General features: G+C 46.5%; 1 protein-coding gene across 5 annotated transcripts in view; it reads left to right on the top strand.

Annotated features, from left to right (window-relative positions):
* Window positions 1-26,006, top strand: part of RUG2 (Regulator of chromosome condensation (RCC1) family protein) — a 66,160-nt gene that overhangs the window by 5,077 nt on the left and 35,077 nt on the right. For all 5 annotated transcript variants that reach the window (XR_015540470.1, XR_015540469.1, XM_087369893.1 and 2 more), the window contains exons 3-4: window positions 6,530-6,746; window positions 25,217-25,517. Coding sequence is in view for 3 of the 5 variants with exons in the window: in XM_087369893.1 (XP_087226019.1) it covers window positions 6,530-6,746; window positions 25,217-25,517 (518 nt within the window). In the remaining 2 variants the exon portion in view is untranslated. The remainder of the gene's footprint in view (window positions 1-6,529; window positions 6,747-25,216; window positions 25,518-26,006) is intronic.

Genomic DNA, 26,006 nt, shown 5'->3' with positions numbered 1-26,006 from the left:
TAACACCTGTCCCTTGAACCGGAGTCGGTGTATTGTCTGCTGTGTAGATGACATTCTTTTGACCTTCTAATGGCTTCATTTCTGTGAACCATTCCTGATGATTTGTCATATGAGATGATGCACCGCTGTCGATGTACCAAGGATCCTGTTCCACTTGGTCGACTTGATAACTGAAATCTTCTTTGGGATTGAAATCAGTGTCTAGGTGCATTGTATCAGTCTGATGCAATTCCTCACTTGCAAGAAACATATTTCCATGTTCATTTGCAAAATGACTGTGACTAGAATGTCCACCACGATGATTTCCTCTTCCTCGGGAATTCCCTCTATTACTGTTGGATTGACCGCCTTGGTCATACTGCTTCTTGCGGCAATCTCTTTCATAGTGTCCAAACTTGTGACAATAGTTGCATTGAATGTTTGACACATTGGTGGATGCATTTCCTCGTCCTTGGAATCTTCCTCGGTTGGAATGATTTCCTCTTTGCTGATTTTGATGTTGCTGAGGATGCTGCTGATGCTGATGCTGATGCTGATTTTGACTTTGATTTTGACCACTTTTCTGATATGATCTACCTCTGTTTCTGCCTTTGCCTCTGCTTCTGTCTGAAGCGGTGAATGCCTGATCATTAGAATGACCTTTACGTGCTTGAATGGCTTGAGTCCTGAGTTCTTCACCAAGTAGAACTGACTGAAGTTCTTCCAGTGTTGGAATTTGCCGTTGGATGGCAATACTCTGGACCAGATTCTCATATCCTTCTCCTAGTCCATTCAGGATTACTTGAACCATTTCTGCGGGATTCATAGTCTCTCCTGCTGCTGCAAGTTGATTGTTGTAGTCTTTGATGCGGAGTACATAAGCATGACCGGTTTCACTGCTGTTGCGGAAACTCTGGTTGATCTGGTTTCTCAAGGTGAGAATCCTGGATGTGTTCTTGGACTCGTAGAGAGCTGCGAACATATCCCATGCTTCTTTTGATGTCTTGACTGTGTTGAGCTGTCCTAGCATGACATCTTGCACATTCTGCTTGATCAGGTGATAGGCATACTTGTCTTTCTTATCCCATTCTGCTTGAGCTCGGGCAATGGCAGGATCTGCTACTGATGCGGAAACTGTTTGTGTAGATGTAGATCCTGATGTAGATCCCGTTGCTGGTGCTGTGACAACAGATGGAGTAGAGCTACTGGTGGCTGGATCGGCCAATGGTCTAGGTATGGATCCATCAACATACTCCCATTTGTCCTGAAGCACAAGAATGGTCTCCATTCGGTATTTCCATGTACCGTAATTGGAGTTGTCTAACTTAGCAGATGCCTCCAGATTGAGGTTGCTAGTCGACATGGTGCAAACAATGTACTCAAAAAGTGTCCTGGAAAACTCTGTATGAATCAACTGCAAATACACTGAAGATGCCAAGTGAAATCTCTGTACCGTCGGTGAAGATAGAACTACAGTAAATAAGATCTGACCTGTGTTACAAGGCTTGTGGCAATGATGCCGGGAATAGCCAAGAGGCTTTACAAGGCTGAAAATGATGTGCACGATGCCGTGAGATAGCCAAATAGGCTTTACAATGGTGGCATGTGTGTGTGAAATCAAGTGCTATCTGCCCACTGAATCAATCTGCAATGCCTCTGAACTCTGAAGTCTGCTCACTGAACTGATGAACGTAAGGTTTCAGGTAATGTAATGATGTGAAATCGGATGTGAGCGTATGGACTGACTCCGAGTAGATACTAGTCGGGAATTTCGGGCATGGCTTAGATTGGCAACTTGGGGAATTCAAAGCGTCCCCTCTATGGCGATCTAGTCTACTCTGATCTAGATCTAAACCAACCGTCGATCGATGAAAGAGCAGCAAATAATTCCTTTTCCTTTGTTCTTTTTAAGTGCTGGGTCAGATGCGTCGATGTAGAGGCAAATGTGCGTGAAGGAAGTGGTTTTGTCGGCGAGGCTCAAATGTGAGTGTAACTTGCGCCGAAATGTGCACGTGATGTAACGAGCGCGTAGAGCACGAAAAATCGAGCGACTTTCCTTTTTGGAGCACCCTCAAATTCTTCCTGGATCAAGAGATATGACTTGATCTAGGTGGAGGGGCAAAAGGAGTGCAAATGGTGCTCAATGATGATGTGTCACTGTGAGTCACATGCAGTGATGATGTGGCACTGTGCTTAGCAAGAGGTGTGCCAGTGAAGCTCTGTGCTGAGGTGGCAGGAGTGTGCACATGCAGTGTGTGCACAGTGTGCCTGGCAAGGGACTGTGCCTGCAGAGGGTCAGTGCTGACTGGACTGCTGAGGTGGCAGTGCTGAGGTGTCACTGATGACGTGGCCAGATAACGTGGCAGATGACGTGGCACAGATGACGTGGCCTGATGACGTGGCAGATGACGTGGCACAAGTGACGTGGCAGATGACGTGGCACAGATGACGTGGCCAGATGACGTGGCAGATGACGTGGCCAGATGACGTGGCAGGTGACGTGGCTGATGACGTGGCAGATGATAAGACACGTGGCAGATAAGATGACGTGGCAGATAGGATTAGCTGACGTGGCGCACGGGCCACGTGTCACGCTGTGGGAAGCCGGAATCTAGAAAGATTCGGACGGAATCTTCTAGATTCCGTCGTCTTCTCCGTCGATGGAGCTTTGCTGTCGGTTGTTCGGTGGAGGTCGTCCGGGTGCGAGCTATGGCGGCCGATCGTCGAAGATGGCGCAGGAGCCTGGAAGGAGCTGAGCGTGTGGATCGCTGGAGCGCGGCTTTGAGAAGCCAGGAGGTAGGAGCTTGGAGTCGGCTTTGGAGGTTCGTCTCGTTGGAGAGGCCGGTCGTCTGGAGCTGGCTGGAATAGCAGTCGTTGGCGCTGGAGCTAGTCTCGAGAGGCCGTCGGGAATACGCTGGTGGCTAGAAGAGGCCTTGGTTACAGGAACGACTGAAGGTTGGAGGCGGTGAAGCTTATGCGGTAGAAGGCCCGTAGCCTTCGTTGTAGGAGATGGAGCAACCGCGTTACGTGCTTGGCCATCGGCTGGTTGGAAGGCTACGGTTAACACCACAGACCTCTCAACATGGCCGATCTTGCCAAGCTCAACAATGGAGCTATCGGATCCGGTGGCACGACTGAATGGAGGCTGCACTGAATAGAGCCTCTCTGTGGAGGTCCGATTGGAGGCTGTTGGGAGCTTTGCAAGGCTCGTTGTCGGCCGTTTCTTAGCTACAGATCTTACTCCTCTCTCTTACACTCCCTAAAAACTCTTAAAGATAGATTTCCTCTCGGAAATCTCAGGAGCTCTCCCTCTCTCGCAAGAAGCTCTCAAAGAACTCACTAAGTCTCTCAACAAATCTATTGCAAAACAAAGAAGAATCTCAATGAACGGAAATTTCTATCATCAACGGAATGAAAGAATGCTCACTCAACGGAAGTTTCTCTCAAATGGACGGAAATTTCTCTCAACGGAAGTGAAGGGAAGGATCTCACAATCACTCAAGAGAACTCTCAATCTCACAATCTCTCTCACACTCTCAAGAAACTCAATGTCTCAACGGAAGACAAGGGAGCTCTGATACCATGACAAAATATGAAGAGGGGAGAGGAGAAGAGTGGAGATGAGGAGAGAGGGCACAGCTAGAGAGCACACCACAAATGACTAACTGTACACTAGAATTAGTTGAAAAAATAGAATATATACAAACCCTTTTAGGGTTAGGGTTAGGGGATCTAACCCTTTCCTTTATAGCACTCTATAAGGTTAGTGCTATGCACATATGATCACATGATGGTGCTATGCACACATGATCACATGATGTTGAGGGTGAACTCTCAACAGGAGGCCCTAGCTAGCTTCTGGAATCTGAATGTAGAGTCAACGTAGAGTCTCAACGTAGAGTCCACAGTCAATGCTTCAGCCTTCTCCTCAATGCCAAGAAGCCTCAACGCCAAGTTCTAATTGGTCGTTGAGCACAACAGTCTATTGCCAACAGTTCGTAGAAGCTAGTGTAGCTGCCAAGGCCCAGCCTCTAGCGACAAGCTAGAACTCTTCTTTTGTGTAGCCTTCACGTGTGTATGCAGTCGGAAGATGGGCGTTAGGGTGGCTGTCTGTCTTGTGCCATCGCCTGTGTGTGTTGGAACGCTTGCATGCAGTAGGCTAGCTATGCGTAGGCTAGCTTTGCGTAGGCTAGCTGTAGCATAGGCTGCGCGATGGTAGCGTAGGCTAGACTAGCTTGATAGGCTATAGCGTTAGCAAGCTGCTAGGCATAGGCTAGGCGTTGCATGCAGCCTTGCAGGTCGAAGCAAGGTTGCAAGCGGCCAACACGCAAAGCATGGAGGTCGACTGCAAGCGGGGAACACACAGAGCAGCGAATTGCGTCGATTAGATTAGGATTAGATAATTTGCCCCAAATCTTTACCTGCATGAAGGGAACGGCTTAGGGAACGTTCCCTAGACGTTCCACAAGGGATATGGAACGTTCCATAGCCGTTCCAGAGGCCAGACGTTCCACAGACGTTCTCTTCAAGCTGAGTGAAGAGAATGGCATTCCAATGTCTCATAGCTATAGAACGGCGTTCCCTGGCAACTATGGCTGATGTGGCAGCAGGTGCAGCTGATGATGTGGTGGCAGTTGGATGCTGATGTGGCAGTCTGCATACCATGGGGCAGCTGGGCCAGGTTGGCTGAGGGTAAAACGCTTTGCCCATTGCATTGGCTATATAAGTGGAGGTTGGACCTCCACTCCATCACATTCACAAGTGTTCTCCTCACCCCTGACTTGGTAACTTGTGTAAGAGTTTTCAAGCGATGACTTGGTAACTTGTGTAAGAGTTTTCAAGCGATGGTGCATTCCAGCACATTGTCCCTTCACCTCGCGTCTTAGGAGTTGTGCAAAGAAGGCTACTGACATCTAGTAGAGAGACCGTGGTTTCCCCCTATTGTACTTGTGGTAGAGCTTCATTTCAGCCTGATTGGGCTGTGTTTACAGATCTACATTGTCTCTTCTATCTCGTGTGTGAATTATTCTTGTATAAAGATTGCTTCCACTGTTGTGCATTATATGCATGGTGACTTCTCTCACAGGGCAAGCTTGGGATGAATCTAATATTCACAGCTTGAGATATGTGTTTAGAAGCTGTCAAAATGTACTAGGACCCGTAATGTTATCTAAATTAAATATTGTGCATGGTTCGAGGGGTCATGGCAGAGTTTTAAAGTCAATTAATTGCTTTGTTCGACACACGAGCCATGTATACCCGACATTGAAGAATTGAACCCTAAAATCTTACCATATTTTTGAAATGTTGCTTTTGCTCTATCAATTGCCTACCAGTTCTCCACTGTGCTGTGCAGATCGTAAATGACATAGTCATATCTTGCTCGCGAGTTCTAGAGCTGTTTATTTTTAATCCTTTTGCTCTTGCATGCTTTTTGTGTCTAGATCTACCTCTCGCTAGAAAAATTGCTACATGCCTGCACCCTTTACTGAAATTTTTGACCTGGAACAACCCCTAGCTTGCTATGCTCCTCTGAGCTGTGCACATCTAGCTTGAGGACTTGCCCTGCATACACACTCCTTTAGATCCCAGTTGCTGCCCATTTTCTACAGCCTTCTTGGACTCCAGATCTGAAATCTTGATTCCTATTCAGCACTTGTTACAAATAGCAATTTTTATGAGTGGGCATCTGGGCGGAGCAGGTTGGAACTGTAGTAGACGATTAGTTCTCATGAGATTCTGATCTTAAAGTCGCTTTTGGCAGAAAGCTTGTGGATGGAGGACTTTACATGAGAAGATTATAGATTAGAGATACATTGATGTTCTGTCTTGGAGATTTGATCACACGTTTTTCTTAAAGCATTAGTTTAGTGAGAATATAGTATTATATATTCTCTATTGGAACGTGCCTTGAGAACCTAAGGTCTTAGTCTGTTCCATTCTAAAGCCTACACACTAAATAATGAAGGATGTACACTAGATATCCAGCCCTAGTGGGGGATGTGGCCTCATTCGCACCCATGCGGTATGTCCACTCTCAACCCTATGTCCTATGTTTTATGTTTTTATGTAATTGAATTTGCCTTGGATATTTAGAATTTCCAAATCTCAGTTTTAATTGATGTAGTTAAGTGTGTGATAATGTGGGTCCTAAGCTTCTTCTCAAACGCTTGGACTATGGAAAAGGACATAAGGATGTGGTATATTTGTGTCAAAACTTAAGAAACACATGTGTGCTTTTGTGTGAGAAAATAATGTTGGAGCTTGTTGCTTGAAAAGAGGAAATCATTACTGTAGATCATCAGTGTGCTTTTGTGTGAGAAAATAATGTTCGAGCTTGTGGTTTGAAAAGAGGAATCAGATGCAAAGTTCATGTCAAAGAGCTGTCAAAATCCCCCAAGAAATGGCCATTAGCAATGAGACAAACTCCAAATAAGATTTCATTTTTCCTCAGCTTGTGTTGGCTCAAGTGTAAGCACATGATTGAATAGGTTGTGCCATTTGAATTGTGACTTCGTTTGTCAATCATTCTGGCTTGGTTTTCCCTCAGACGAGAATGGAGTCATCCAAAGAAGGTGCAAGGTCTAGAAAGTGTAAAGGTGAGAGAAGCAGCAGGTTCTGGTGTTGTCTCCCTGGCAATTGATACATATGGGTCTTTGTGGGCGTGGGGCAAATCCAAAAGAGGGCAGCTTGGTCTTGGGGAACAAGTAACAGAAGCTCCGTTTCCACAGAGGATACAAGCGTTGGTTGGGGAACAGGTTGTACAGGTGCTGATATAGAATATCTTCCTTTAGCATTTTTTTGGTCTGTAGAGTATGGTCAATTCTTTTATCAAGGCTTCATTTGAGATTGCATGTTTTTGTTAAGATAAAATGTAACCGGTTAAATAGTGCATCTTTTTGAAAGCAGCATTTAAGATTGATAGTTTTATGCTTTTTTGGCATTTTGCACATTAGGAAGTTATCCCATTCCTTTCAAGAAGATATGGATGGTTTAGCTTTTCATAGCAGTCATAGATGGATGTTTTTGTCTTTTTGTATAATTATATGCAGTATGCTTTATGGAAAACCTTTCTGTGTTGCATGTTATGAACATGATTATTTGGTTTTTAAAACCTTATGTTTATTAATGTCTAATCTAATCTCCTGATGTTAGAGTCCAAATAGATCATCTACAAATGACAGTATTAGTCAGTAAAATGTATCATTATTATGCAATATGCTCTATGGAAAACCTTTCTTTGTTGCATGTTATGAACATGATTATTTGGCTTTTAAAACCTTATGTTTATTAATGTATAATCTATTTTCCTGATGTTAGAGCCCAATAAGATCCTTTACAACTGACAGTATTAGTGAGTAAAATATGCTGCAGTGCGTTTGCTTGAACAGGGTCAAACGAAAGCTCTCAATTGCTACAGATATAAGAGCATGTTCAATGCAATGCTGAAGTTAAGGCTCTCAAGATGGGGGGTTACAATTTTTTTCTTGCTATTTGAGTTCAGTGGGTTGCATCCAAGAAGATAGTGCATGTGTTTAGCTTTTTGTATCTGCCATATAGGGATGTTGTCACCTTTTGTAGCATTAGTATGCAATATGCGTCATGGAAACCATTCCTTGTTGCATTCACGTTGCAAACACGATCATTTGATTTTGTAAATCTCATGTTTATTACTGTTTACTGTAAGCCACTGATGTCAGAATCCAATAATATCATGTACAACTGATAGTCTTACGAGTTAAAGACATTGTGGTGTCTTTTGCTGAAGCTGAATTGAATGAAAGCTCTCTCAATTGCTACAGATGTAAGATAGCGGAGGGGGAGCGAGGGCAGTGCGCAGAGAGGGGAAAGAAGGCGGAGGGAGAGGGAGGGCATCATGTAGGGAGATGGAAAGGCAAGGAAGGGGGAGTGAGAGAATCGCTGGTGGGGGGAAACTTGTTGGGAAAAGAAGGGGGTGGGAGGAGGGAGAATGGAAGAAAGAAAGAAAGAAAGAAAGGGACTCTATTAATGTCCATGGGAGACCAACAACTCTATGGGACAGCAAAAAAACCATCTAGTACATCTGCTTTAGGGAGGGTCCTTCCTAGCAGCCCTGACTTTAGCTAATTCCATTGCCTTATTCTTCAATTGAGCTCGTGTAAGTTCCTCAGCTATCCATATCTTGGTCCCTTTCATCTGTTAATTTCGCGACTTAAGTGTTGTGAAGAATCAGCCCTCTCAAGTATGCAAATGTGTGCAATGCATGCAAAATTTGAATGCCGATTGGCCCTCCAATGGGGAAGAGCGCCCTCGTGAGAGTACTTGTTTCTATTTTCGACCTACATGCAAGGTGTGTGTGAGATGGCGGATGAATGCAATGTGAATGAAGAATGGTACGTGAGATTCACAATGAAAGGGTGATACCCTTTCATTAATGTCCCTTGAGATCACTCAAGTTCCATCTTTCCATTTACACCTACCCTTAGCCTATGACCCATGCATCTACCATGCAATGCATCTTAATGCACCCTTCCCTTCCTATTGCCCCTAGGACCTAGACATGTGTGTGCACATTTTTATTAATAGAGTAAGTATCACATGTCCAAATTCAATGCCGTTTGAAGCAGTGGCTCCAGCTCGACTAGTCCTATCTACTGAGGTGATCCACCGCCATAACAAATCGGTCGGTATCATAAATACAAATACATGTTACACCATTGGCGTATAATATATAATAATGTCTTAATGTCTACTAATCACAGATTAGTGATTTCTCTTGTCATGACACTCCCTCCTGCTTGAATGGGCAAAAGTCCTCTTCTGCGTACGCTTTTCTTTTACTTCTGCATTTGCATCTCCTCTTCATAATCTGCAAACAATCTTCTCTTGGTAGTACACGATCTCTTCTGAATCAAAACTTAAATCTCATCTTCAAGTTCTGGTTCCTCTTGATGCTGAATATTCAAAATGCAGAAGTACCATTGCAGTTCCTCTTCAGTATCTGTTCATGCTCATAATTCTCTTCTGAATACCAAGCTGCTGAAATCTCTTTACAGTAACTTGCTCAATAAGCTGAAACACATATTCTCAACAAACTGGTCAGTATTCAAAAGATGTTCTCTCACCCAAATGTGTTATTGAACTAGATAGACCTTGGCTATAGATGATTTTGCGATGGAGAGCTACTTAGTCTATAGAAACTATAGACCTTCAATCTCTTTTTCCAACTCTTCTATTTCAGCCCTATTTCTCCTATCAAACGCTCTACAATTTGGACCATTGAAGAATAGGCTCTTTTCCCGTTTATGATAAGGACCACCACATTAAAGCATCCTTTTGTAGATGCAGTGTGGCAAGAGCAAGCTTCTCATGGTCGGTCTTATCTTGATGGGAAAAATATAGCTCAAAATGGCGAATCCAATTGAGGATTTTATCCGCCTCTCTAGCTCCATTATACTTTGGGAATTCTATTCTCTCTCGGGATTGGAATTTAGCTCTCTTTGAGGGGGTACTTAAATCGTCATCCCCAAAATTCAGCATTCTCTTAGTCCCTAATTTTGTCATAATGGACTGCTCAATCATATTGCTAAGCTGGAAAATCAGCTTATCAATAAGAGTCTCCTCTCTTCCTCTTGCACTTGGATTATAATCCATGTGTGCTGGGTTTTGAGTTGAAGGTGTAAACTCATCACCTTGTTCTTGGCTGGTCTCATTTCTTCTTTCATTTTTGAAGGAAAAATCCCTATCAAGAGATTCTTGAAGGAGAGATGAAGGCAATTCTATACGTGGGTTATCATACTCAATATGTGTAAAACTCTCATCTACATCATCCTCTTCAGGAGGAGGTGATGGTGTTCTCTCCCTATCTCCTTCTGGTAGTGGAGGAAAAAGGACAAGTTCATTATTAAATATCCCTTTCCCTTCCATTCTCTTCTTTTAGTAATATAAGAGAGAAAATGACTTGCTGTAATTTCAAAAAAGAGGTTTACTTTGCAGCAAAAGTCAAGTGTTGTAGAGTTGGTGGTACTTATTCGACTCCCGCTTGGCTTGTGTCAAAAAACTACTTCATTTGACCTCTTCTTCATTCTCTTTTAGCCTTTCTTCCTTGTTTTTATGCTGTAAACTGGTATACTCCGTTTGGGCTACTTGTTTTGAGCGGATTGCTGCTCTAGATACGGTTATAGGGGGCACTTAATGGGTGGATCACCCCCTTCCGTTAGGGAGAACGGGGGGTCTCTTTTTTCCACGGTTTAAGGGTTTTAAGGGTCTATTCGCACGGGGGGAGTCACCCCGTTAGGACACCCTGTTCCCCGTCCAAAGACCCAAAAAATCAGAGAAAGCCCTTGCCCTCAGAGGCTCTGTATTTCAGAGATTGCGTTTCTGAAAAATTAGCCCTGCCACGTGGAAACATGATGTCGGACAGACTTGCGTCGTAGATTGTTGTTCCGGGCCTTGCTGCCCGTACCTTGGCTTCCGCACCGCCCTTGTCAAAGTTCCTTCCGTCTGCCCCTTGCACTTTCTTGCACGTGGTCTGCGAGTACAGGGCTTCGACGCTTGCTGTCATGCATCCTTTCCATACGGGACGCTTCTCTGCGCGCTGCAGTCCGTGCATGCCTCGCTGCTCTCTTCCCTGTGTGCCACCTTCTTCTGCGGCTCCCTTCCGCGTTGGCTGTTGTCCCGCGCGCTTGCGCCTTGTCTCGTGCTCGCTGCTTCTCCTTCTCTTTCCTTCCCGATAGTGGAACGTTGAAGCTCTGATACCAAATGTGAAGAATCAGCCCTCTCCAAGTATGCAAATGTGTGCAATGCATGTATAATTTGAATGCCGATTGGCCCTCCAATGGGGAAGAGCGCCCTCGTGAGAGTACTTGTTTCTATTTTCGACCTACATGCAAGGTGTGTGCGAGATGGCGGATGAATGCAATGTGAATGAAGAATGGTACGTGAGATTCACAATGAAAGGGTGATACCCTTTCATTAATGTCCCTTGAGATCACTCAAGTTCCATCTTCCCATTTACACCTACTCTTAGCCTATGACCCATGCATCTACCATTCAATGCATCTTAATGCACCCTTCCCTTCCTATTGCCCCTAGGACCTAGACACATGTGTGCACATTTTTATTAATAGAATAAGTATCACATGTCCAAATTCAATGCCTTCTGAAGCAGTGGCTCCAGCTCGACTAGTCCTATCTACTGAGATGATCCACCGCCATAATAAATCGGTGGGTGTCCATAAATACGAACACATGTTACACCATTGGCGTTTTATATATAATAATGTTTTAATGTCTACTAATCACAGATCAGTGATTTCTCTTGTCATGACAAGTGTAAGAATAGCATGTCCTTTGGAGTGCCGGATATTAGTTGCTCCGTCATCATCATCATCATCATCAACCTTCCATTCAATATTAGGCATGGCTGCTTTGACATGTGCTTAAGTCTCATTGAAAGAGAGAGGGAAGAAGGAGGTTGGTTTGAGAGAGGAGCAAAAAGGAGAGAGGAGTCAAAAAATGAAAATAAGGAGGAAAATGAAGGAAGGGGAGTGAAGATGGTGTAGGGGATAGATATGATGATGGTGAAGCAGGAGGACGAGGAAATGGAGGAAAGAGTGGAGTAGTAGTAGAATGTGGTGGGTATGAAAGAAGGTAGAGTTGGAAGATGAACAATGAGGAGGAGTGGTGGAGGAAAGGGGGAGGAGGAAATGGAGGTAGAAGTGGAGGAGGGGATTGGGTGTGCAAAAAATGAATGGAAAAGAAGATAGGAGTGGGGGGAGAGGTTTTATAGCTTGCAGGAAATTAATAAGGATTGCCAAGGAATACTAGGTCTCAAGGATTTTTGGCATGCAATAAATCTGCTCCAACTTTTGTTACTTATGTCAGAATGTCTTAGAATAAAAGGAGACCATAACCGCGTCCAAAACTTGGAACGGACATCCGAGGGCACTCTCTAGGCCACCCAATGCCTCTCCCTAGAAGGGTCCACATCGAAGAGTCCATCTGAGCTGTCCCGGATCCCATTGGACCTCCCTCAAGGGCCTGCCCTCCCAAAGCCAGAGGCGCCATCTTGGGGCATCTTGCTCTGAGATACTGGGAGGGTCAATGTGCCACTTCTTCCCAAACGTCCCACCACTCGGATCATCTGCCAGTGAATCCCATCAAGACTCCCATCCATCTTTGGGCCTCTCTCAGTGAGTGCCTGGAGTAGGCCTCCAAGTCCTACACGAAAAAAACTGGGCTGCGTGTTGCCTCGCTGCATCATCATCCTCAAGGGGACGCCAGTCCGAGAAAATTGGCCCAACCATCTACTGTCCATCCACACGCGAAGTCCCTCCCACCAGGACTCAGGGATGGCTAGGTCAATCTCTCTTATCCGCTGCCTTGCCCCTTGCAGATGTGCTACGGTGCCAAGCCTCGCCTCTGCCTCCATGGGTAATTTGCTCCATCTGCCAAAGGACCCGGCCGGTCCACTGTCCCACTGTGCCCAACCAATGTGAGTCCGCTTTCTGAGCATATGCTCCTCTTGATCTCGGATCTCTAGGTGCCAAACAAGGGGCTGGCGCTCAAACTCCTCTTTGCATCTGGCTAAGCATGAATGAGGCCCCCTGCTAGGCTCTGCTAGACCCTATGGAGGCTCCTCACCAAGCGGGAACCCTTCCCCGTAAGGGGGGCCTCTGAGAAGATCCATTTGTGTGAAAGCTGCCATTGCCCTCCAGTGCGTGGGGTGTTCTTGAGAAGCCCTCGTTGTAAGAGGAGCTTCCAAGGCTCTGCACTTGGGGTGAGGCTGCGAACAACCAACTTGCCCAAGAGGGTTATGCTCTGCATCTCCGGATCAATGATACCCAAGCCTCCTAGTGTCTGCGGCACAATCACTGTCTGCCAAGTGACCCGGGCTCTAGTATTCCTTGTGCCATCTGAACCTACCCAAAGGAAGTTCTGAACCAACCGTCGGAGCTGCCCAATGCTGTCACGATGTGTGACATATTCCTTTCTCTATACCTTAGACTTATGGATGGTTTGATGAATGGACACTTGTGGAAGGGTATGCCTTTTCGACGAGACACTTCCTATAAGGCACAACCCTTCACAAGAGACATTCTATTGAAGAGACACTCCTATTGTAATGTACCCTCTCATCAAGGGTCACACCCTTCACAAGGGGTACACACCTCTTCATGCACATATACTTTGGAGTACACACCTTTTCATGTGTGACTTTTCACTCTCTATATAAGAGAGGCCCAATTGTATGGATGACACACTACAGATACACTACAGACACTCAAGCAATACAAATATTCCTTGTTCTCTGCTATTTCAGTCTCCTTTCTGTTCCTTAGCACATTTCTAAATATAGTAAATCTAGGATTCCTTACAGTGGTATCAAAGCAAATTTCGCTCCTGCCTGCAGGAAATGCCCCCCACCTTCTAGCGCCTATTTGATACATCTCTTTCCGCTAGAAGGATATGCGCGCACATTGTGCATGGAAGAGATGGAGAGAATGAGCGTAAAAATTTTTAGCGCCAACCCCACCTAAAGTCATCAATGGCCTCTTTGTCTCCCTCACATCACGAGTTGATGTGAATGGACATGACAAAAATCGTGTCTTTTGATGTGCTTGGGCTGTCCCAAAACCAAGGGACGCACCTTTTCTACCATCGGACACACCTTTTGATGAAGAGTTTTGACTCCTCACCCAAGGGACACACCCCATCGTGGAAGAAAGGACACACCTTTTAGTGTGGGGACACCCCTTTTTAAAACAAGGTCACACCCCTTCATGAAAAGGTACACCTATTCCAAGGGTCACACCCCTTAAGATAGGCACACCCTTTGGCACCAAGCATCACCCTACAAAAGGGTACCTAGAGGGCCTAAAAAGGGCAACCAGCCCTAAACCTAAGGCCCAACTCAAGACTAACCTTACGTTCAAGTAACCCAGCCTTTAATTTTTGGGAAAAGCAATGCCTACTAGTTATTGCAACCTTCGTAAATCGGTTTTTGGCATCTTATAAGTCGTGCCTTCTTCTCGAAAGTCGCGCCTGCTGTTCCGTACAGTCTATTCATGTCAATTCTGCCCCTCCCTTGCTGATTTCTTCTGGCCAGCCCATGCCAAGCCCACTTCAAGCTTGCCGTTTTCTGTTTGCAGCCTTGTGCTCAGCCTTTGGCGGCCTTCCATAGTTACGCCAATTATGCCCTCAGCCTTCTATCTGTTCGCCAGCCTCTGCTCAGCCATGGATGCATTCCATCGCCCTGAAGAGTGACAGCCTGACGCCTCTGCACAGCCTGCTAGATCTCTTCACCTCGCCATCTCAGCCTGCGAACAGAGGCCTTGTTGTTCAGCAATTTCCCTCAGCCAGCCCCTCTTGTACAAGAAAACCTCGCCTCTACACAACAGATCGAGATTCTGTGTGGTTTGTGGTTTTGTTGGCAACATCTTTCTGCCCACAACCGGACAACCTACCCCTGTACTCTCACGAGCAGTAACACCCATTTTGGCATCACCAGTGTTACCTCAGATAGGACCTCCTTTACGAGATTTCCACGGCTGGTTCCATCTTGCTTCTCCTGCCCCCTCCAACATGAGCAACCTCAGGGAGCAGCCCGAATCTTCTTCCATGAATGGTACAAACTAGAGCGCAGGCTCGTGCTTTTCTCACAGGGATCTCAGATATGTCACAACGCTCACGTGCAGCCTCTCCGGAGATAAGCGACTTAAGTCCAAAAAAGACCCTTGAAGTTAACTTACAAGGCGAAGCACTACTTCAACTTCAAATTTCCCAGCTTCAGGAAAGCATCTCCGACTTGGTCTAGAAAGTCCAACAACTCCAAGATTCTCGCAGTACCACACATACAGAGGATGACGTGACGCAACCTGACGACTATGCGGACTCATTCCCACCAGAGGTAGAAAATACTGAACTCCGTGCCCTCTACCGTTTACTCCAAGCTTCCAAAACAAAAGACTTGACATTAAACTTCCGGAAGCCTACACTAGTCAACGAAATCGCTGAACAGTTGACCAATGGCTCGCAAAATTGCGCATGTACTTTGATACTGTTGACCTCACTGAAGGCAAAAAGATTGCCTTGGCAGCCTCCCTCCTTAAGGATACAGCTTTCCTATGGTGGCAACGATGCTTAAAGGACGGCAAAAGTGTGTTAACTTGGGAACGTTTTGAACACGTGCTCCGTAAGCAGTTCATATCTGCCAATGCGGACTTCCAAGCACGTTCAAAACTCCGACAATTGAAGCAAACAGGCTCCTTGTCTTCCTACATCTCTCAGTTCACCACATTGGTGCTGGAGATTGATGGTTTAACTGATGATGATCGCCTTCATGCTTTCATCTCAGGCCTAAATCCCTCGTTACGCATTGATGTTCTCAAAGCAAACATCACCACCACATCGGGCGCTATTGCTTATGCAGAGCGCATAACAGATTTCCAAAACACAGGGAAGCAGAGTGCTAATAGAACACAGAACTCTACTATGGCCAAAGGTGCTCGCCCTCAAGATAATCCCAGGTTTAGAAAAAACTCGGGTAATCAAGGTCAGCGATAGTCTCAAGATCCCCACAAGTCTCAGAAATCGTATGCTGGATTCCAACAGAAGCACTCCTCCAAGGATCGTGCCTCTTCTTCACAAAGTCATCACCGTCATCCCCAACATAAAGGTGCGGCCACTGATAAGAAAAACAACTCCAGCACAAAAGGACTTTGTACCATCTGTATAGGCAACCATAGATGGTTCGATTGTCCCAAGCGACCAAAGCAAAATTCCAATAGGGAACCTAGCACTTCCCAAAAAAAAGATGCTACCCCAGCACAAGAGAAGAAAGGCAAAGCTGTTCGAATGGCAAATACCATCCACATGAGCCTTGCCAGCAACCCCGAACCTTCCCTGGCCACTCAAGTACTTTGTGTTCAAGGATCGATTCGTGGAACAATTTACTATCCTCATCGACAGTGGTTGCTCTCAAAACTTCCTAGCTAGTTCTATGGTCGACAAACTTCGGTTGACCACCAGTCCTACTCCCATGGACTATCAGATTGAACTCGCAAATGGGTGCAACACCAGGATTAAAAACTTGTCTTTTCGCATCTAACATTATACGGACAAGTTAAACTTCGACATCATGTCTCTTTCTCGGTATGATGTCATACTCGGACAATAGTGGCTCTACGACTATGATCCATCAATCAGTTTTCGCAGCCATACTATCCAGTTTGTCCACCAGGGAAGACTTATTGAGCTAACTGGTTCTAGGGACTCTCCTTCAACCCCAGTTGCCTCTGTCCTACAAGTAAAGAAGTGGGTTCGTAAACGTCAAGTAAAGACTTCACTTTTGTTGGTTACGGCAGTAGAGGAGACATCAACAAAGGATCCTCCTGAATACCTCAACCAACCTTTTGTTGGGGTAAAGGCACATTGCCACCCCTTTATTAAAGATAGGACACCTATGACTGTCTTAAGACAGTCATAGGGTAAACCTAATCCTAATAAAACTAATGAGTTTGTGGTGTGGCTCATCACTTCACACCCGCACATTTGAGTCTCTCTCTCTCTCACACTCTCTCCCTCTTGCTCTTCTTCCCCCTTCCTAACTCTTCAACTGGTATCAGAGCCTTCATCTCTCCCTCTCCACTCCTGTCTACCTCTTCTCCCTCTACCCTTGCCTACCCATCCCCTCGACCTCTACCTAGCCTCTGCAAGGGCAGTAGCGCAGCAAGGGCCAGCGGGACAGCAACGGCAGCGCAGCGCGGGGCACAGCGGCGCAGCGCGAGCAAGGGCGGAGGCGAGCGGGGCAGCGCGAGCAAGGGCGGCGGCGAGCGGGGCAGCGCGAGCAGCGCAGCTGCTCACGCAGCTAAAGCTACAGCAGCAGCTAGCTGCTGCTAGCTGCGCAGGGGCAGCCAGTGCGTGCATCGCACAGCACCGGGCCGCGCATAGCCAGAGCACGCAGCGCGCCCATCGACCACCTCAGCGACAGGTACGGCCATCCGTACCGGTTGTACGGACGCCGTACAGGAGCCGTACCGTACGGACGTCGCGACGAGCAGGAGAAGGACAGAAATTTTTTTGGGGGATTCGTGCACTGCGCAGGTACAGGACGTACAGCAGGACTGCGCAGGTACAGGACGTACAGCAGGACTGCGCAGGTACAGGAAGTACAGCAGGCACATAATTTTTTTTTGGAAGAAAGAGAAGGAGAAAGAGCACTCTGCTCTTCATTCAGGATCATCTTTCAGTTCTCAAAACTGTGTTTTCTTGAAAGTACAGCAAGTACCTTCATCTACCTCGTGCTTGAGGTGAACAGAATCACAGTGTGTGGTTGATTGCACAGTTATCTGTTTTCGTGAAGGAAATGCCTTGATTTTGCAGATGACTCTTATACTTCTACTGGGTTTGAATCTCAGTTTACGGGTGAGCAGATCATAGGGCTTTTGCCTGGCAGTTGATGCTTTGTATGCCTTGAGGTAGTGTGGTGCCAGAGAGCACACATTTGCCTCGCTTTCCGCAGTGTGGAGGTGACATTTTCATACAGGTCACATTTCTTGTGCAACACTCAGAGAATCTCAGTTGAGCCACGCTTGGCCAGGGCGCATCGAGTTTACTCGGTCCCTAACTGTCCATCGTTGACAGTGCTCAAAAGGTTCCTCATTGAGTGTTTGTACGTTGGGATCTGTGTATGTCTTTTCTACACAGGGCAGTATTTGCATTACACTGTTAGTTGATTTTGTCAGAGAGATTTGCACATTGTATGCCTTATCCCTCATTGTTGAGGTTGTTTTCACTTGGTACAAGTGTCAGATCAAGGGGCTTTTGCCCAGATTTTGCTTGAGAACACTTGGGTCACTGTTAGAGATCTTCAGATGCCTTTTATCCCCTTGGCAGAAGGGTGATTGCTTGGGATTTATCCCATTTTCTGTTGCAGGTTTGTGACAGGCTGAAGTGTCTGATTTTTTTTTTTGGTGAACAAAACAGTGTATGCCAAGTGGTTTATGCATATTAATTCAGTGCAATACCTCGTCTGAGGTGGGAGAAGGGATGGCAGTTTGGTGCTACTCATTCTATATGTGGATGACATGCTTATTGCCAGTAAATCTCAGCATGAGATTAGTGCTTTGAAGAAACAACTGCATAAGTCTTTTGACATGAAAGACTTGGGTGATGCAAATCATATTCTTGGCATGCGGATTACTCGTGACAGGTCCAAGGGACTTTTGTTTCTGTCACAGAAGGAGTACATTGACAAAGTACTGCAGCGGTTTAAAATGGAGGGGGGGAAGTCTATTAGTACCCCGTTGCCTCCACATTTAAAACTCAGCAGTAAGGACAGCCCCAGATCAGATGATGATAAGGCTGAAATGGCCAAGATTCCGTATGCATCTGCAGTTGGTTCTTTGATGTATGTTGCCACTCGTCCGGATATTGCTTTTGCGGTGGGAGTCATCAGCAGGTATATGGCAAATCCAGGCAAGAGGCACTGGGAAGCAGTGAAAGGTGTCTTGAGGTATCTCAAGGGTACCAAAGACTTGTGCATATGCTATGGTAGGCAAGATGCATTGGTGCATGGTTTTACAGATTCAGACTATGCAGGGAATGCAGATAACCGGAAGTCTACTACCGGTTACATTTTCACATTTGCAGGAGGTGCTATATCATGGGTGTCTCGGTTGCAGAAATGCATTGCACTGTCAACCACTGAAGCTGAATATGTTGCAGCCACTGAGGCTTGCAAGGAAGCAATATGGCTTACTCGGCTGGTGGGAGATTTGGGCATTACAGGAGATATGCCAATTTTGCATTGTGATAGTCAGAGTGCTATCATGTTGGCAAAGAATCCGGTCTTTCATCAGAAGACCAAGCACATAGATGTGAAATATCATTTCATCAGGGAGGTACTGGAAGACAAGCAACTTGAGCTTGTGAAGGTGCATACTGATGATAACCCTGCAGATTTGCTCACTAAGAGCTTGCCTACAGAGCGGTTTGCACATTGCCACCACATCATGGGATTAGGATGAGACCATTCTTATTTTATGGTCTTGTATACAGTAACTGTATATTGCTGTAATTTTTATTCTTTTCTCCCCTTTAGGCACATTGGCCTTTAGGTGGGAGGTTGTTGGGGTAAAGGCACATTGCCACCCCTTTATTAAAGATAGGACACCTATGACTGTCTTAAGACAGTCATAGGGTAAACGTAATCCTAATAAAACTAATGAGTTTGTGGTGTGGCTCATCACTTCACACCCGCACATTTGAGTCTCTCTCTCTCTCACACTCTCTCCCTCTTGCTCTTCTTCCCCCTTCCTAACTCTTCACCTTTTTTTCAGCCCTACCTGGATATTTTTCCACAGGAATTGCCAAAGCAGTTACCACCTCGACGACCAGTGGATCACCCAATCGAACTTATTCCCGGCAGTCATCCACCGTCGAAACCTCCTTATCGGGTTTCTTACACTCAAAATGAAGAAATCCAAAGACAGGTGAAAGAACTACTCGACAAAGGTCACATTCGGCCCAGTCGCAATCCTTTCGGATCTCCTGTACTACTTGTGGAAAGAAAGAATAAGTCAATGCGCCTCTGCATCGACTACCGAGCCCTTAACAAGCTCACTATCAAAAACAAGTATCCATTGCCTTGCATCGATGACCTCTTCGATCAACTTCTATATGCAACACAATTCTCAAAGATTGATCTTCGTTCAGGTTATCATCAAATTCGCATACGAGAAGGTGATGAGTACAAGATAACTTTTGGAACAAAGTATGGACACTATGAATGTTTGGTCATGCCTTTTGGATTAAACAATGCCTCGGCCACATTCATGACACTAATGAATGACATCTTCAGGGTTTTCTCGATAAGTTCGTCATCGTTTACCTCGATGACATCCTCGTTTTTAGCAGATCCCTACATGAGCACAAACAACATCTTCACCAAGTTTTTGAAGTTCTCCGCGCAAATTCTCTCTACATCAACATTGAGAAGAGTGAGTTCTTCAAGACCCAACTCGAATATTTGGGACATGTTATTTCAGCTCAAGGCATCTCTGTGGATCCTAAGAAGGTCGAGGTAATCCGAAACAGGCCTACTCCTAAGAATGTTCATGATGTCCGCTCTTTTCTCGGATTGGCAAACTTCTACCATACAAAGGTTTATCAGTTTTCCGAAATCGCAGCTCCTATGTCGGAATTATTGAAAAGCACAACAGTTTTTCAGTGGCTTCCCGAAACAAAGTATAGTTTCCAACAACTCAAGCAAGCACTCACTACCACACCAGTTATGGCTATTGCTGACCCAAACTTTTCATTTGAGGTCATTACCGACGCTTCCGACATTGCTATAGGAGCAGTCTCGATGCAAGAAGGCAGAGTTATTGCTTTTGACAGCCATAAACATTCCGATATCCAAACCCGATACCCGGTTTATGATAAGGAGTTTCTTGCCGTTGTACATGCTTAACGCTCTTGGAAACATTATCTCATGGGAGCCGACTCGGTGGTCAAGACAGACCATCACTCTTTAAAGTATATCTTCACTCAGCCAGTCATGAACGCTCGACAAGCACGTTGGGTTGAGTTTCTGGCCAACTTTCACATGACCATTGAGTACATTTTAGGACTACGCAATGTAGTTGCATATGCTCTCAGCAGGTTAACTCTAGCATCAGCTATGGTAATCTCTACATTTTCTCTGCTATTTCAGTCTCCTTTTTATTCCTTAGCACATATAAAATATAGTAAATCTAGGATTTCTTACAAATGCACCCTCTGTGAAACACTAGCAGGAGGTGATATACCAGACCGTGGCAAGAAGGACCTGGTTTGCCACTAAGGCACGACCTGCTAGGGAGAGTTTGGCCCTCCAGTAGAGAAGCTTGTGCCGAACACTCTCAAGGACCGGGGCGATCTGCTGCTCTGCTGTAATGTCAATACCAACCTGGCATCCAAGGTATCTCGCTATTTGGCCCCACGGTATCCATCTGAAGCCAAAGTCGCTCCCCCACTCACGAATCTCGTATGTCTTCTCAGAGCCTGTGAAGAAACCTATGGACTTTGTCTAGTTGATCCGCGCACTGGAGGCCTCACAATAGATAGCCAGGGCTCCCTTGACTGTCTCCAAACTTGCTAGGTGGAGAGGGGGGGCGGAGGGGAAGGGAGGAGGGAGGGGGGCGGGTGGTGAGGATGATCATAGTAGGAAGGACGAGGGGGAGGGAGGGGGCGGGGGGAATCTAGGAGGAAGGTAGGGAAGTGGAGAGGGTTCTAGAGGGGGAGGGAGGCATGGGCGACAACAGGCCCCCCCTACTGATCAGGCTCGCCGGGGCTCTAGATCCGCTCCTCAGTCACTACTGGGCTAACATCCATAGCTTCTGCCATTGGAGCATCAGGAGCTCCTGGGGCTCGCTGTTGATGCAAGGGTGAATGCGGACGCTGAACCTCCAACACGGGAGGATCATCTAGCTAGGCAGAGGCCCCTATGCTGGGCGAGGTGGCTCTCCATGTAAAGGCTCCTGCTGCTCCTCCTCCTCAAGTGCCTCTCTGCGTCTAGCCCTTTGTCTGCGGCCCTTGCGGGCTTGTTTGCTTGGTTTCTTTTTCTTTTTAACCTGGGTCCCCTCGTTGCTGATGCAAGGGTGAATGCGATGCTGTACCTTCAACCTTGGAGGCTCATCTACCTGGGCAGAGGCCCCTTCCGTTGGGGGAGGTGGGTCTTCATGTATGGGCTCTTGCTGCTGCTCCTCTTGAGGTGTCTCTTTTGAGAAACCCTGTCTCTCTTTTTGCGTCTAGCCCTCTGCCTGCGGCGCTTGCGGGCGTGTTTGCTTGGTTTCTTTTTCTTTTTAACCTAGGTCCAATCCCCTTCTGAGGGGGTCTGAGACTCCTGCTGCTCCTATCCGGGGGGGGGGGGTGCTGGGCTCTGGCTTGCTGACTTTGCCTGCTCTGCGGGGGTTGGGGAGGAGGCGCTCGGCCTTGGCCTCGGGGGCAATCTTTGGCTAGGTGACCCATCTGTCTGCAACGAAGACATTGGCCTGGTAACCCAAAAATCTCCACTTGCTAGCAAAGTGTACCCCCTTCAAGGGTCTCTAGGAGAATCAACTCTGGGAGGGACTCTAGGGCCTAGGCTCTCAACCACCAGTCTGATCCGAGGGACCGCGTCATCTGCTACCACTAATGCGGCCGAATCTAGAGGAGACTCGAGCACGGTGCCAAATGTCCGACCAATGGAGGGGAGGATGGCTCTATAGTCTTTTGGGAGCCCTGGGAAGCGAAGCATAATTGGAAAACGGGGAACTTGGTGTGTCATCATGTCCATGTCTTCCATTGTAAAGCCATGGTACCAAGGAAAGAGGTACACCAAATGCGGGCCAAGGAGGATGGGGCTCTGCTCCACAAGTGCTGAGGCAGTAGTTGGATGAGGAAGACGTCTCTTCCATAGATAGTGACCTCTTGAATGTGGTCACCCTCTAGTGCCAAGCTCGCCTGTATCCACTCTCGCACCTGTCGCCTTGTGGGTGTGAGGCCCACAATTTTGCCCACAATCGCCTTGTCATGGAGGGACTGAACTGCTTGCTGCACCTGTTGTTTGTCGGCGGCTGGAGAAAGAAGCACCTTAATGGCTGTGGGATTCGAGGGTGCTGCCATAGAGCCCCTCTGGCCTAGACCACCACCAAGATATTCTTCCTCCTAACAAACACAAATGCTCCTACTGCGAATGAAGGAGAGCAAGGAAGGAGAAAAAGAGGCGGAGAGGAGGCGGCGGCGAGGCGAGGGGGGATGGAAAAGGCGGGAGGGAGGAGGTGGAGAAGAGAGGCGAAAAAGGAAGAGGCGGGGGGGCAGCGTGAAGATGCGAGGTGGAAAAAGCAACGGGGAGGGTCGGGAAAGGGGGCGCAAAGAGTGCGGGAAGAGGGGAAGGGGGAGGCGCAGAGGGGGGCGGGGAGGAGGCGGAAAGGGGCAGAGATGGGGGTGGGGGTTGAGACAGAGATGGACACGGAGAGGGGGCCCGGGGGTGAAAGCGGGAAGGAGGCGGGAAGGTGGTGAAGTGAAGGCGGGAGGGAGAAGGAGGTGGTGTTGGGTGGGGGGGGAGGCGGAATGAAGGCGGAGAGGAGGTGGATGCAAGGGAGAGGATGGCAGAAGGGTGGAGAGGAGGCGGAGGCGAGGGATGGCAGAAGGGTGGAGAAGAGGCGAAGAGGAGCGGGGGCAGAGGCAGGGGCGGAAGGGCGGAGAGGAGGCGGAGACGCGGAGTAGAGGCGGAAGGGCGGAGGGAGAAGGCGGAGAGGAGGCGGAGAGAAGGACAAAGGCGGAGAGGAGGCGGAGGCAAAAGGGCGGAGGGAGAAGGTGGGCAAGGCGGGCAGCGGGAGCAGCCAGGGAGTGGGAGCTCAGTCCTCAGGCTTCCCAGTACTTCAGTACCTTGATTTATTTCTGAGGTCTGTGCATGTGGCTGACTCATATTGTGCAGGGGCAGCAGGGGATCAAACACACCCTATCGACAGACCTCTAGGCTGGACCGGGTTTCAACAAATAGAACATCTGTACTCACTAAAATCTGTGTGGTCTCTGGATGATAGAGTTTGTACCCTGTGCTTTCTGTACCGCAACCGCCGTGGGTACAAATGTACTGTCAGCATAAGCTTCATCCACGCTGGCTAACTATTACCTGAGATCCTTAATCTTTGTAAGGAACTCATCCATAGAGTCTTCTTCCTGCATGTATTAAAATTCCCATGCCGCCTTTGCAGTTGGCATGACCAAATGTGCAGGATAATACCCCTCTTCACTAACATTGCAATCAACGCATCTGCATTTTCACCTCGGCCATCCGAACGAGCTTGCTCTTGTGTAGGAGTTGTGGGAGGAGCTGCTATTATTCCAAAAGCCCTGGGCAACACGAATATGTCGCATCATGTATGATTATAATGAATAGTTGGTGCCGTGCAACTTATCCTCAGCTGTAAGCATCTCAAAAACATTATTGCCTGTCATCGTATCTGCAAAGAAATGCAACTAACCCCAAACAGTTGACTGATGAAACTAATTGCACCAAACTCTTGAGTGCAAAATGTGTGGTCAGACATTAAATTTGACCACCAATGCCTGCAAAGAACAATCCCTGGCTACAAATGTCTGCAGAGAGGAAATTCTAATGCAAATGGCCCAAATAGCGGGGAATCCAACTCAGAATTGAGTGAATCTCCAACTCTAGCACTGAATGCTTGCATGACAGTGTACATTGGGTGGCAAAGGGGCTTCATACGTGCAAAAACCCTAAATGGGCTGTTGCAGACGAAGAAGATTTTGAATAGAGTGATGGAGCCCAGATTTGCAAAAATCAACTATAACTGCGTGCAGACATTGAGATGACGCACGAATGGGTTGTGTAGTGATCAGATTGTTTGGAAAATGAATCGTTTGCAAGGTTGTACAAATGGCGACAGCTAAGGTTGGCAACACATGAATAGAGAGCAAAATGTAGGAGCAGTGCACTCTAGGCTAGAATGTCGAGCTGTCTGTAGATCATCGTAGGAGCGACAACTGGTGGTGCACAAACAACACGATTGCAGCATGAACAACAGAGGCTGAGATTGTCATCGCATGTACAAAGAGCAAACTAAAGGAGTTATGCACTTTCGGTTGGGATGTTGAACTGTCAGCAAGAACGGCACATGAACAACTAGTGGAAAATGAATTGCTGAAGGCGGCACATGAACAACAGAGTGGAAGGCTGATCTGCAGGGGCAATGGATGACAGTCTACAAGCTGCTACAGTGTAGGAGCACTGATACCATTTGTTGGGTCTATGCATAGTCTGATAGCTGTTACAGTGTAGGAGCACTGATACCATTTGTTGGGTCTATGCATGAGCGTTGAGTGGGAAGGAGAAAACCAACAGGTGATATTATGTACAATGTGTTCAGGACACACACATAGATAAGGGGTATTCCACTAGGGTACAGTCACACACCTTAAAGGTGGTTCACAAAATGCATTGGGGGAAACTAGTGAGGGAAAAAGTGCCTAAGCTACTAACTAGAGTTGGGTTCACTAGCACCATGACTGTACGTCTATAATGTATTTTAGAAAAGTAAATGTATTTCCACTTTTATCGAGCTTGTCAATGTTGTTTTTCTTTGTTAAAAATTTAGTGAATATGTAGTAAAGGTATTTTATCTAGGATTCATTATGTGCATTTCTTTTGCTGTCAATATGATTTTATAAATCCAATACATTGCTTGCCTCATGTATCACTTTTCAGGTTTCTTTGGGATGGGGCCATGCCCTTGCTTGCACATTGGATGGGAGTCTTTATTCATGGGGATATCCTACTGATGGACGACTAGGATTTTACCCAAAATCTATTACTTGCCAGGAAGTAGCACAATTCTCGCTGAATAAAGATAAAGGGGGACTGATGGAGCTTGCAAACGTCCAGCTTCAAGAAGATCTAAATAAAGAGTCTGAGCTTGTTCACCGGTGGGAACCATATCGTGTTGATTTGGGAGGGCTTAAAGCAATTGAAGTCACTTGTGGTTTTGATCATTCGTTGGTGCTTTGTGGTGAGATTATTATATCCACACCTTTGAAGTGTTCAAGTAGCCTTTTCTACATATTAGCAATGCCTTGGTACAAACGTATGGTTCTATGAGGTCATTGTGTGCCCTTGTTGACGATTAGTTTAGGCCAATCTTATAATTTTTGCAATTCTAAAAGGCCACTGCCGTTTTTGTAGACGTGTATCAAATATATTTACGTATGTGCTTTTAATAGCGCTGAAATATTTCTGTTGGACCAAAGTGCACTTTTTCAAGCTGAATTCGAATGAAAAAGATAGTTGCTGGACAAAAGTAAAAAAAATAAAGCTATAAAACCTAGAGAGATTTGTGTCGAACTAGTAGTTTGACTGCTTGTTGGTGGCAGTCGTAGGGACCAGATGAAATCAGCTGTGTCAACTAGTTGCCAGCTTGGTTTATTCAAGTTGGATAACACTGCAGTTATTGTGTTAAAGGGCACGTTATTGTGGGAGGTGGTCAATTCTTAAAATGAAA

This window comes from Dipteris shenzhenensis, chromosome 3 (assembly GCF_047967505.1).
Source record: "Dipteris shenzhenensis isolate YYH24624 ecotype China chromosome 3, Dip_SZ_1.0, whole genome shotgun sequence".
In the NCBI taxonomy this organism is placed as follows: domain Eukaryota; kingdom Viridiplantae; phylum Streptophyta; class Polypodiopsida; order Gleicheniales; family Dipteridaceae; genus Dipteris; species Dipteris shenzhenensis.
Note: the sequence above shows the minus strand (reverse complement) of the source record. Positions and strands in the feature narration are given on the sequence as shown.